This window comes from Micropterus salmoides, unplaced genomic scaffold (assembly GCF_014851395.1).
Source record: "Micropterus salmoides isolate LMB-PRFRI ecotype aquatic unplaced genomic scaffold, ASM1485139v1 Ms_hic_scaffold_3, whole genome shotgun sequence".
Lineage (NCBI taxonomy): Eukaryota > Metazoa > Chordata > Actinopteri > Centrarchiformes > Centrarchidae > Micropterus > Micropterus salmoides.
In genome coordinates, this window is record NW_024042261.1 from 40,414,764 (window position 1) to 40,427,903 (window position 13,140).

A 13,140-nucleotide genomic window follows, 5' to 3' on the forward strand; every position below is an offset into this window, starting at 1 on the left:
ACATCCATAAATTAAGTCACGTAAGTTACAAAGTTATTTATCCCAAACCATGATCTTTTCCTAAACCTAACCACACCCTGATGTTTCACAGCGTTAACAACTAGTTTTATTTTGAAAGTCTAACTTTAGAGCACTACACCATCAAAAGCCGGCTACATCTCTCATGTTCTCAGACATCTGATCAACTTTGCTCTTGGTGAACAGCAAGACGTTGCATTAAAGTTCACAAAGTAAAACTCAACCCATCAAAATCCTCATGCACGTTTACTTCAGTGTTCCTGATGCATGTGACTCGTCCTGGGTTTGTACTCACCTTCACTGTTTCCCGTCACCCGGGCCGTCTGGAAACAGGAGAATACACTTGGTCATAGAAAACAACAGAACAGGTAGAGTCACAAAAATGACTTTATTTCTTGCGTCTTGATTTGGGCCGACTCATTGAAGAGATATCTGATGTCAGATTTCTGAAAAGAAACGGTACAGAAACACCAAAGATGTTTTAGTTTTGTCCACCTTACCTATAATATGTACTTATGTTACGGCAGGTATCATTATCAGATTCTTGAAACTGTCAAATATCAACCTGTGTCTGCTCTGGTTAAAGCAACAGTGTTGATTTATTGTGATATGAACACCTCTTCTCTGTGTGCTTTCATGTTTCACATTCGTGTGTGTCCATGCTGAGTCATATGGTCGTGTTGCGTAACCTTTATCGTGGCCTCAGCTGAGTCCTGTTTTCAGCCGTGTTCAGATGGTGATTACCGTTCTGTTCGGGCAGGAGTTAACCATCTGAGACCACAGATTACATAAGCCACATCACAGACACAGAGACAAGAAACTGCTTTAAACACAGAAGTGAAGTCGACCGAACGTCACAGCAGGAGGTTTTCATCGTTTGTCCTACAGAGAGCTGAAGGGCTCACGTGTGTAATCGTTTCTCACGTGTCGTTTTCAAGTGATCACTGCCTTGTTATATTGTGGTTGCAGCAGATAAAGATTTGGCTTTTGTGGTCACAAAATAGCTGCTCTGAGATCAGGAGAAAACAATTTACTTGGCCCAGTATGTTTGCACAGTACAGTCTCTGGCTGCTGCATCAAACAAAACTCAAATGGTTACGTTTCCATCAGCAAACTTTAAGCTGCATTTGTAATTTTATGCACAAATTTCTCCAAATCCACACATCTCTACAGAACCCTCTGTTGTATGGATGTCTGATGCAACTGATAGCAACTGTTAGCTTAGCATGTAGTTTCTGCTGCCGCTGTCTCAGATTAAAAATCAACAGAGCTGCTGTTTGTGTAAATAAAACGGTGCAACTCCGACTGTAGACACATCTCGTCTGCCTCGTTTGACCTACTGTTTATGTGTGTGTGTGTGTGTATGTGCGCACACTAAGTGTCAGATATGGGCAGATGGATGAAGAGGATGTAACTGGTTTAACTGGCTTCTTGTTCTGCTGCTCTGGACTTTAGGTGGCAACGTTCATGCTGGAGCTCAGAGTGCAGATGAATTAATAATTAAATTTATTCTGTGTGACTCAGATCTGATGGTTTCTGCAGCCCGCCGTCCCCAACCTGGTTCCAGACCTCTAAGTCACTGCCCACATCTTTAATTTGTTCAGTGATCAAAATATTTCTGTTGATGTTGTTAGTGGCGGCTGGAAAAGCAACCGAGCCAATCAGAGCGTAGTAGGACGGATTAAGGGTGGATGTCATCATCCTGTGCCAAAACAAAACGTGTGATGACATGAACACAGCTGAACATGTTGTTGGAAGTTCCTTCCAACCTCCACCACAGCTTCTGTGTCCACTGAAACGTGTCAGTCACTGCTGACTGTTTAGAGCAAAGTAGGGTTGTTCCGACTGGCGACTGGATCGCTTAGCGACGGTTTTTCATGCGTCGATATTAAGGCGACTTTAACAAACTCACTATCAGAACTAAGATGACATAAAAACAGTCTCTTTCTGTTTCCCATTCATTCCCCTTTGTGGCGACTCGACACGCCACAATATCAATGCTGACCGCCACATCCTGTATACTGTTTAATATGAGGCAAATCATAATTAATTGTGGAGGAGAGCATAGAATCACTCAGCACCTCCGCTTGCTCGCTCCCTCTCTCTCTCTCTCACACACACAAACACACTGACAGGGCGCCGTGTGTTTATAGAAAAACTAATGTTAGTCTGTCTATTTTCTTAACTAGGGATGGGCATCGAGACCCGGTTCTAAAAGGACCCGGTTCAATAAGGTGTGAGCTTATCGATGCTGCTATGGAGACTAACGGTGTGTCTCCAGCGTCAAATCTGATTAATCTTGCCACGCGATGGATAAGAAAGCTAATGTTTCACCGAAACGCAGTATTAAACGGGCCCGGGTCTGTTTATAATCAGGCTGCAGCCTCTGCTGCTCTCTGTCGCCTCCTACACACAGCAGCAGCAGAGAGAGACGCCGCGGTGGAGACGGTCGAGTTAAGTTCGCTCAGACTCCTGGAGTTGCCGACAGCTGCGCTCGTTACTGTGAATAAAACCTTCCCGAGTAAAAAGACAATACTTTATCAATACACACCTGTCTGTAAGGTAAACACATAGAAAGGGTTAATTTAATCATCTCTGTCCTCAGTCTCTCGTCCTGTATGTTTTATACAAGCACAGCTAACGCTAGCTTGGCATTAGCCAAATGTTAAAAACAAGCTAATAGGAAGCTGTCTGTCTGGAGCTCAGACTGCTCTGTAGTCTTAAAAACTCAAACCTGACACTCCGGCACCTGCAGGCTGAGTTTTTGTTCTTTCTAAACGTTACTCAGATGTCAGAAATTGAGTTTATGCTCTTGTAAACATCAATGTTGCTGCTCTAGAAACAACATTTAGCTGTATTTAAAATAATCAGTTCTAATCCTATAAATCATTTAAAAACAACCAGACAGTTAATGTGCACACTTCAATATATGTTTATTTATCGCAGGTCGTACGGCACCTCAATATATAACAATCTTATATCACATTGAATATCTTCCTCATGCCCGTTAGGTCAAATAACAGTAAAGTATCAATAGTGGTATTGATAAAGAATTGAATCGTTAATCAGTATCAATATAAAAAAAAATGTACGATCCCCATCCCTATTCTTAACACAACGCTGTCAGTGTCGGAGACGGATTTGTTAACATTAGAATAAAGCTGGGTGGTTGAGGTTGACACGCTGTACGTAGCTGCTATCGATCGCACCCTCTTCCTCCTCGCCACAGTTACACTGTAATTCTGTGGGAAACGCTGTACTGTGCATTAACAGATGGTTCTGGTGGTTTCTCTTAAAGCTAATAAGCCTGTTTCTTCCATGCTGGTATTTCACTGACTTGCTGCAACGTAACCCCGCCCCCTGGCGATCAGATCCCCAATCGGTGATCTCCAGTAGCCTAGATCAGATGATATGAAAATAGAGGCAATCGCGCAACCCTGGAGCGAAATCACCGACCTCCTAAACAAAAAACAGCTAATATGAACACAACGTCACACTGAAGAAAGAAGAGAAACAAAATGGAAATTCAGTCTGATTATCAGGCCAGGGCGTGTGTCCTTTATTTACTGTAGCGAGGCCAAAGTCGTGTCACTATAACCAGCATTTATCCCTAAATGTAAACTTATTACAGTAATAAATACTTAAAAAGATTTCAGAGGTTGTGTTCATTCATTGCTATGTTAATGTATTAGATTTAAATACAGAATGAAAAGTCAGAGATGATAAAATCAGATTTACTATTTTTATTCAGTTTAAACTTTCATCAATAAGCAAAAATCCTCTTTTGAGCTGTTTAAACACATTTTGGGCTTAGAATTGAACACAGTGGAGTCTGAATGATCCAGACCACAGAATCAGCCACAGGGTTCTTGAATTTATCAGCTGTATTAAAAGACACCAAGTGAATCTTTCACTTGAAAAAATGTGTATAGACATAAATTCATCTGTATATTTCCTTCCTTCCTTCCCTCCTTCCTTTCTCCCTCGGATGTCTGATGATAGATGGACGGTTCGATGATAGAGGGCTGCTGGATGGATTTCGGGGTCTCGTCCATTTGCTAAAGTGGAGAGTAGATTTAATCCAGTCAGTCCTGTCAGCTGCTAATGATGGACGTTAGCATTAGCCTTTTCAGCTACAGCCATTATCAGTACAATGAAGCGGGTCGATCAGCTAGCTTCTCAGTGTTTCTCTCTCTCTCACACACAAACACGTACTCCCTGAGCTAAGTATAGCACTCTGGTGATGCAGAAACAGGAAACAAGGAGCATCAGGCTGGTTCCACCTGAATCCAGTACCTCACCACACCGTCTTAGGGGAACTAGTTCACAGGGACTGGGTGTGGTTCAGACAGGATACGTCTGCTTGATTTGATGGCTGTCATGAGGCATCACAGTGATCAGTGAAATGTTATTTTACAAGCATTTAATCAGTTTTTCTCAGATGGCAACCCAAACGATGAGCAGTAGAGCCGTTCAAGTCAAAAGTCTCTGTTAAGTCCTTGTTGTGTTTCAGGTCTAATGCTGCATTCAAGTGCTCCTCGGATCGTCCCATTTCCCAAGTTGGGAAGTCGTTCTTCCGACTTCGGTGTGTTCATGTGCTTAAAGTAGGAATGTGGAAATAACATGTATGCTACTGTAAAGATTTGTTGGATTAGTATTAGCATTGTCATCCAGCTATGCTGAAACAGTTTGAAGCTTACTATTACAAAGTTCTTTTTTGTCCCAGGGTTGTCACTGCACCAGTACATTACCTGAAACCACTTAAATAAATAACTTTCCTAATTAATCTACTTCGCTCTACTTTCAACCAACAGCAGCATTTTTTAGTTATGTCAGTGTAAGATTTGAATTGTTCTGGGATTTTTGCAAGGTAAAAACGTGACATTATTAAAAATATCCACCCTCCTCTCTGGCAGGCCCAGCTGCAGCATCCATCATGACTAAAGAGGAGAACCTGGAGATGCAGGAGAAGGAGAGGCATGATCGGGAGGAGCAGGAGGAGGGGAGGGTCCAGAGAGAGGAGGAGGAGGTACTGACCGAGGAGGAGGAGGAGGAAGTGGAGAAAGAGGAGGAAGAAGAGGACGAAGACGAGGAGAGGGAGGGAGAGGAAAGGGCGGAGGTGGAGGATGAGGATGAGGACGAGCAGGAGGAGGAGCGGGAGGAGAGAGAGGAGCGGGCGGAGGAAGAGGAGGATCCACTGGCCGGCCAGGAGTGTGAGGCCGAGCAGGACCCCGAGCCGCTGTCAGTGTCTGAGTACCAGAGTCCAGTTCACGAGCCACGCCGCCGAGCCATGGTGCACCCCTCCGCCCAGGCCCCGCTGCCCAAAGACTACAGTACGTAGGAAATACACCATCTTTAATCCTGTCATACCACCTTAAATACATACTGACTAACATCTACACACTGTTAAACCACCTGAAGTACATTTTGTTGCACCATCTTTAGTACATTCTGCTACACCACCTTAAATACATAGTTATACAACCTTGAATACTCACTGTCACACCACCTGAACTACACTTGTTGCACCACCTTAAATACATACTGTCATGACATATATACGCTGCTATACCACCTTAAATAGAAATTGTTATACCTCTTTACTTTAATACACACTCCACACCCAAAAACCACCCAACACCATACCACCTTAAACACAAGTAGTTAGAATTGTCCAGAGTTTTGTCAGAGATGTTGTACGTTATGGATAAACAGGCAAACCAATGCAGAGTCATTCCCCTAATTACCATAAAAAACACATCAAAAACTCAGTGAAGAAACCATTTGAATCGTAGACCAGAGTGGATTTTCAGTGCAGACAGTCTGTATTACTGACAGCTTTGATCGATCAGTAGCTTTGAAAAGCTCTGGAATGACTGCTGTATGGACGACTGGCTCATTGGTATTCATGTGACAATCTCAGAGCAGGCCAGCTCCATTATACACTCTGTGTGCGCTTTCTGGCCACCTCCATTATCCAGCAGTGAATACAGGGCGGTCCTCCTCACCAGCCTGACAGACTATTTTCTGTCCAGTCTAGATGTGAAGGTTTTAATAGGTTTTAGCCAACTATTGATTAATATTTATTCGATTCCTGCTGATCATAGTCCAGATCATACCATTAGTATTTGGTTTAATTTACTTTTATTCATTTGACAATGTCCAAAGATACAGAAGTAAAGTAACATCTAGAAAAAGTCTCCTAGCTCTCAGTTTTAAATTGCACCTGACACAAGACTTTAGCATAGGAAATGAGAAGTTGTTTTTGAAGAGAAGGGATCGCTTTTGTCCTTGCCATGTTATTTTGAACGGTCACCCTCTAACCAAAAGACCACTGTACCAGAGATGCCCAGTTCAGAAAGGGTGGATAGGAGTTGATGTTCTCTGCAAGCTGATTTTAATTTCTATGAAACACTTGTGTGGAAGTTGGGGACAGCGCTGGCAGACCTGGGTGGAAAATGGACTGCATTCATGTAGCGCTTTTATTCAACATGCGTTACAGTTTGTCTGTTGTTGGTTCCCATTTTTTATTCTAAACAAAATTATAAACGCAACACTGTTGTTTTTGCCCCATTCATCATGAGCTGAACTCAAAGATCCAAGACTTTCTCTATGTACACAAAAGGCCCATTTCTCTCAAATATTGTTCACAAATCTGTCAAAATCTGTGTTAGTGAGCACTTCTCCTTTGCCGAGATAATCAAGATGCTGCATGGGTACTGCACAGGTGTGCCTTAGGCTGGCCACAATAAAAGGCCACTCAAAAATGTGCAGTTCCATCACACAGCGCGATGCCATAGATGTCGCAAGTTTTGAGGGAGCGTGCAGTTGGCATGCTGACTGCAGGAATGTCCACCAGAGCTGTTGCCCGTGAATTGAATGTTCATTTCTCTACCATAAGTGTGTGTGTTCGAGTGGCCTTTTATTGTGGCCAGCCTAAGGCACACCTGTGCAGTACCCATGCAGCATCTTGATATGCCACACCTGTGAGGTGGATGGATTATCTCGGCAAAGGAGAAGTGCTCACTAACACAGATTTTGACAGATTTGTGAACAATATTTGAGAGAAATAGGCCTTTTGTGTACATACAGAAAGTCTTAGATCTTTGAATTCAGCTCATGATGAAAGGAGGCAAAAACAAAAGTGTTGTAATTTTGTTAAATATATAAAAGGGGACCAGAGGGTGTACTCCCAACTACTGGGCTATCACATTGATCAGACTCCCTAAGAAAGCTTAAGACAGAGTGCTGGAACAAAGACTTTGGCTGCTTATCCAACCTCACATTCAAGAGGAGTGATGTGGATTCAGTCCTGGTTGGTGAACAGAGGAGCAGCTGTTTACCTTTTGCAAGGACACTGGAGTTTGTCTCTGCACATGTAAATACTATTTCATCTCTTGTCGGGCTCAGACCTGGCATGTTGCACATATTTATTATAGATTTAAATAGTTATTCTCTTCCGTTGCGTTACTTCTGCACGGCACAGACCCAGAATAATGCACATGTATATATCTGCAACGTTGTTCCATATATATATATATATTTCTACATTTATTTATTTTGACTGTATGTTTGTCTACTTGTAGCACCTTATCACCACAGCAAATTCCTCGCATGTGTAAAACACTACTTGGCAAAAAAGTTGCTTCTCATTCTGATTTGCCCATCCAGTCTGTATCTTTTTATTAAAGTTGGAGAAGGCTTATGGCCATACCTGCCATGGAAGCCAATCGGCTCTTGTATATCCAGAGAATCTCTAGGCACCTCTGAGTTGTGGACATTGTCTGGTATGGTGGCCTAAGCAGCATCTCGGCTTTTTACGGATGATGTGATGCTGCTGGATTCGTCAGACCGTGACCTCCCCTGCATTCTGGGATGGTTTGCAGCCAAGTATGAAGCGGCAAGGATGAGGGTCAGTACCTCCCTGTTTGAGGCCATAGAACCTCCAAGGGGTTGGGAGTTAGTCACTGCCCCAAAGAAAGGAATTTAGGTGTCTGAAATAGAGCATGAGTTCTACAAGCAGACTGGTGTAAGGTCAAGTGATGCCAACGCAAGACCATTGTTGTGAAGAGGTGAAGTTCTTAGTTTACCAGTGGATCTACTTTTCAACACTCACCCATGGTCTTGGGCTTTGGGTAGTGACAGACCTTCGCAGGATGGCTAGGCTCACCCTTACCCTCGTTCACACACAAGGAACTCAAACACTAGAGGTGCAACAGGCTGTCATTCATTTCTAATGCAACCACCAAATAGCAGCCTGTCGCCGCCCACTGCGTTTGAAGACTCAAGACTCACCTGGAGCTGAGAAAGGTTCAGCTTTATGCAGATTTCCACTGACGTGCAGGAGCGACAACCTGGAGATGACAAATCGCAATTGCTTTGGAAACCAACTACTTCTCTGCGCGTCAGTATAGTGTCAAAAGGAAAAAAGTAAATGTCCAGTCAGAGCAGAGAATGTAAATTAGACAAGAGAGAGCCTGTTACTTTGAGTCTGTATGTGTGAACAGGGCCCTGGAGACTGTGGCTGCTTTGCATTGAAAGTGGCTAATTGACCTACTACACATCTGGCACTGGAACACTTGAGGATCCCACAAGAAACCCTGAAGGACGTGGCTAGAGAGAAGGATGTATGGGCTACCTGGCTCAGCCTGCGGCTGCCAAACCTGGAAAAGCAGCAGAAATTGGATGGATCTCAAGAATCTGCGTCACAACCTGACAAAAATAAAACCAGAACTGTCTGCAGAAGTAACTGAGAAATGGTGTTTACTGGGTGAACCCACCCCTCCAATGCAAGAAATAAAAACCCATCAAGCCCCGCACCTAATATCTCGTTAGTTAAAACATTTTTGAACAATCCCTCCTTGATCCCATTCTAAAATCCTGTTTCAACCTGAACTACATCAGATTAAGTCCGTCTGCACGGGGACTTATTAAACCTCTCTGCCGTCTGTTTGAGGACCCCTGAGCTGTTGACAGTTAGGAAAAGTGAAGTTAGATTGCAGTTACTCAGTGAAATGAAATCTGCCTCAGAGCTGCAGAGCTGGCAGGAACAGAAACTGCAGAGCTCACAGGTTACTTCTGATTTGATGAGCATGACAGAAACATCTTGGCATTACCATCTCAAATGATGTACTGCTGTTTGCTTTTCATTTTATTTTCTCTTTCCTATGATCTTTCTTCTTGTACTTTCTTAGCTCCTTTCCTTTCCTTTCTTTCCCTTTTTCTGTTTCTCTTTTAGTTATTCATGGTCTCATTGTCTGTTTTTGGGATTACCCTTAACTTTTCCTTTCTTCATCTGTCTCCAGCCTTCACCTTCTTCGACCCCAATGACCCCGCATGTTTGGAGATCCTCATGGATCCTCGGACCACCATCCCGGAGCTGTTCGCCATCGTGCGTCAGTGGGTTCCCCAGGTGCAGCACAAGATTGACGTCATCGGCAACGAGGTGAGAACATTGCAACAATTCAATACCTTCAAATTTTGTTTACGCAGATAGCTGAACTTCTTGAGAATGATGTCTGAACACAAGTATGACTTTCTTTTGATTACATAGGACAGCATTACAGAGAGAAATAGCCCGGAGCTGTTTTAAGATAAGATAAAAGCAGATTTTAAATCCTGAGTCAAATATGACACATGGGTTTCTTGTCTGATGTCTAGGGGTAAGTAGAATAATCTGATGCTAAAGCTAAAATAGCAATAGTAATGCAAAGGAAGCTAGCTTAAAAACATGGCAGGACTGCAGGTCTTTATTGTCTTGTGGTTAAAGCCTTTAAGCAGTTGCATTTAACTCTGTCTGTATCGCTGCCCCAGCTGTTCTGGCGTGAAGCCCGAATCCACAGTCGGTTGTCATTGTCACATTGACCCAGATTCAAGACACTCACACTCACACTCACACTCACACTCACACACACAGACACACACTCACACACAGACACACACTCACACACAGACACACACTCACACTCACACACACAGACACACACTCACACACACACACAGACACACACTCACACACACAGACACACACTCACACACACACAGACACACACTCACACTCACACACACAGACACACACTCACACACACAGACACACACTCACACACACACAGACACACACTCACACTCACACACTCACACACACACACAGACACACACTCACACTCACTCACACTCACACACACACACACACTCACACTCACACACAGACACACACTCACACACTCACACACACACAGACACACACTCACACTCACACACACACACACACACACACACACTCACACTCACACACAGACACACACTCACACACTCACACACACACAGACACACACTCACACTCACACACAGACACACACTCACACTCACACACAGACACACACTCACACTCACACACACACACACTCACACTCACTCACACTCACACACACACACACTCACACTCACACACAGACACACACCCACACACTCACACACACAGACACACACTCACACTCACACACAGACACACACTCACACACACACTCACTCACACACAGACACACACTCACTCACACACACACACACACTCACACTCACACACAGACACACACTCACACACACACTCACTCACACACAGACACACACTCACACACTCACACACACACAGACACACACTCACACACAGACACACACTCACACACAGACACATAGATAATGAACAATGAAATCTCACTGAGCTGCATAAAGCTGGTATTTATGAGCAAAAGCCTGAATGCTGGACTTCTACTTGTTTTAAAAATTGGACTGAAAGATGCTAAATGTGCCAAAGAGGCTGTTTGAAGCAGCATTAGCAGCACAGGTACATAGTTGTGTCATTTAAGCAGGGCTTTCCTGACTCAGAATGGGCCTTTGGGGGGTGACTTCGCGGGACAGTAAGCAGAAGCGTACAGGCAATGAGCTACCTTGTGACAGAAATCTATTATTTCTGACCATTTGATAAGCAAAATATATCCACAACCCAGAGGAGTAAAGGTATAAATTAGTGTTCTGCTTGCTCAACAGTTGTTTGTTAAATGGCTATTAATACACATTCAGAGAATATTTGAAACGCTGAGAATGATCTACATTCTTAACCCTAACTTTACCCAAATCAACATTTTAACTCATAATAATTTAATAGTTCAGCTGGGGGGACTCCCCTCAATGTCAGTAATACAAGCTGACACACAAACATTGTGATAATGATCCAGTTTAAATGGCTGCATGGACCTGAAAAGAGAGAGTGCTGCAGAAGAAGAGAGAGAGGGAGAGTCATCGAGGCTCTCCCATGACTCGGCCTGGAGGAATAAAACACAAGGACAGTGACACCACACAGACAGAACAATGGAGTGAAGTTGCTGAGATTTTATGTTTTGTGTCGTTATTAAGCCTCATATCATTGTTTTTATTTAAACACCGTGTCCTATGAGCCCAAGAGCATTGTGGGTCCATGATTCCGTTCAGACTGTAGTTATGAGTGTCAGAGTGGTGGAAAAAAGTTAATATCATCAAACATATAAAATAAAATCCATTATTTAAGATAATAGTGCCCAGTCTGCTAATTAAAAAGCTGAAACTGTTTTTACATTGGCTTTAACTTGTTAAAAAACTGCTACAAATAAAATGAGTAATTTAGGCTCAATTTCCAATGAATTATCCCTTTTGTTGGTGGTCCTGGACAGTTGGTTAAAATTAGAGGTATCAGCTGTGGCTGATATTGAAAATAGATTTTGTTTGTGTAAATTAGACATGATAGGGTCTACGGATAGAAAACAATAGATGCGGCAGAGCCACAGATGGAAAGTAAGAACTCCCCCCACACCCTGTTTTCTTGAATCGCAAGGAGAGTGTGTTTAATCAACTGAAGACAAATCACTGAGGAAATGAGGAGCCAACCGACTGCTCCCACAATGAGCCGCCTGTTTTCTTCTGCTAATGTGTTCTTCTTACGAGGAAGAGGGATTTACTGAAACATTCACCAAGATAAAATGACTGAAATGGTAGCTAACATATAATAAATTGCGCTGAACCCTGTGCTTGGTCTGTTCTGCGTCTCAGATCCTGAAGCGCGGTTGCCACGTGAACGACCGCGATGGTTTGACCGACATGACGCTGCTTCACTACAGCTGCAAGGCCGGAGCCCATGGAGTCGGTAAGAGGACTTATTTAATATGGATCCAGTCAGTCAGTCTGACACAATCCTGACTACACTGCAGCACTTATAGGAAGGTAATCAGCTGTTATTTTATCTTTTAATTATTGACAACAGATTCTACTAACAAACATCGTTTAAACAAAGCTTGATGGAGCTTATTTCACTGTGCATATTATTTATAGTCTAAAATCACGAATCTACCTCGGAATATCCAACACTGTCTATCCTTAGACCCTTGATTCAGATGAACCCCCCCACAAAAATAACCTCTTTAACAGGACAAAAGGGAGAAACCTCATGTTGAGGGCCAGACGAGGGACTCAGGTCTGATATTAATGTGAAGTGAGTCAGTGAAGCTGGGCCGTGTCTGGCGGGTGGTGGATTCCACTCCTCTGCTGCTGTAAAGCTGGACCCCCTCTTAGTTCGGACCTGGTTGTGTGTGCAGGCGACCCGGCGGCCGCGCTGCGTCTCAGCAGCCAGCTGATCGCTCTGGGCGCCGACGTGAGTCTGAGGAGCCGCTGGACCAACATGAACGCCCTGCACTACGCCGCTTACTTTGACGTCCCAGAACTGATCCGAGTGCTGCTCAAAGCCAGTAAACCCAGAGGTACACACACAGATCACATCGCGTAGCGCTCATTTTGAACCATCAGCGACTGCTCACTCAAAGCTGGAGGTCAGGATGTTATTTCAGAATAACTCCCCCTTTGTTGTCTCCACAGTGTTGAACTCCACATGTAGTGATTTCCACTACGGTACAGCTCTCCACATCGCTGCCTCCAACCTCTGTCTGGGTGCCGTCAAATGTCTGCTGGAGCACGGAGCCAACCCCACCGTCCGGGTAAACACACTTTACCTTACCTTCAGTTTTAGGGCTGGTAGTTGACCTGTCGCCTGATAATCTCAGTGAATCACCACCTCGTCTCACTTCATTGTCTGACTAATAA

General features: G+C 43.7%; 1 protein-coding gene across 4 annotated transcripts in view; it reads left to right on the plus strand.

Annotated features, from left to right (window-relative positions):
• clip3 (CAP-GLY domain containing linker protein 3) overlaps window positions 1-13,140 on the plus strand; it is a 28,354-nt gene that overhangs the window by 3,261 nt on the left and 11,953 nt on the right. For 3 of the 4 annotated variants that reach the window (XM_038694106.1, XM_038694107.1, XM_038694109.1), the window contains exons 2-7: window positions 4,532-4,603; window positions 4,935-5,351; window positions 9,324-9,463; window positions 12,097-12,190; window positions 12,639-12,800; window positions 12,916-13,034. In XM_038694106.1, coding sequence (XP_038550034.1) covers window positions 4,537-4,603; window positions 4,935-5,351; window positions 9,324-9,463; window positions 12,097-12,190; window positions 12,639-12,800; window positions 12,916-13,034 — 999 coding nt within the window. In that variant the 5' untranslated portion in view covers window positions 4,532-4,536. The remainder of the gene's footprint in view (window positions 1-4,531; window positions 4,604-4,934; window positions 5,352-9,323; window positions 9,464-12,096; window positions 12,191-12,638; window positions 12,801-12,915; window positions 13,035-13,140) is intronic. The other variant, XM_038694108.1, reaches the window with a different exon arrangement.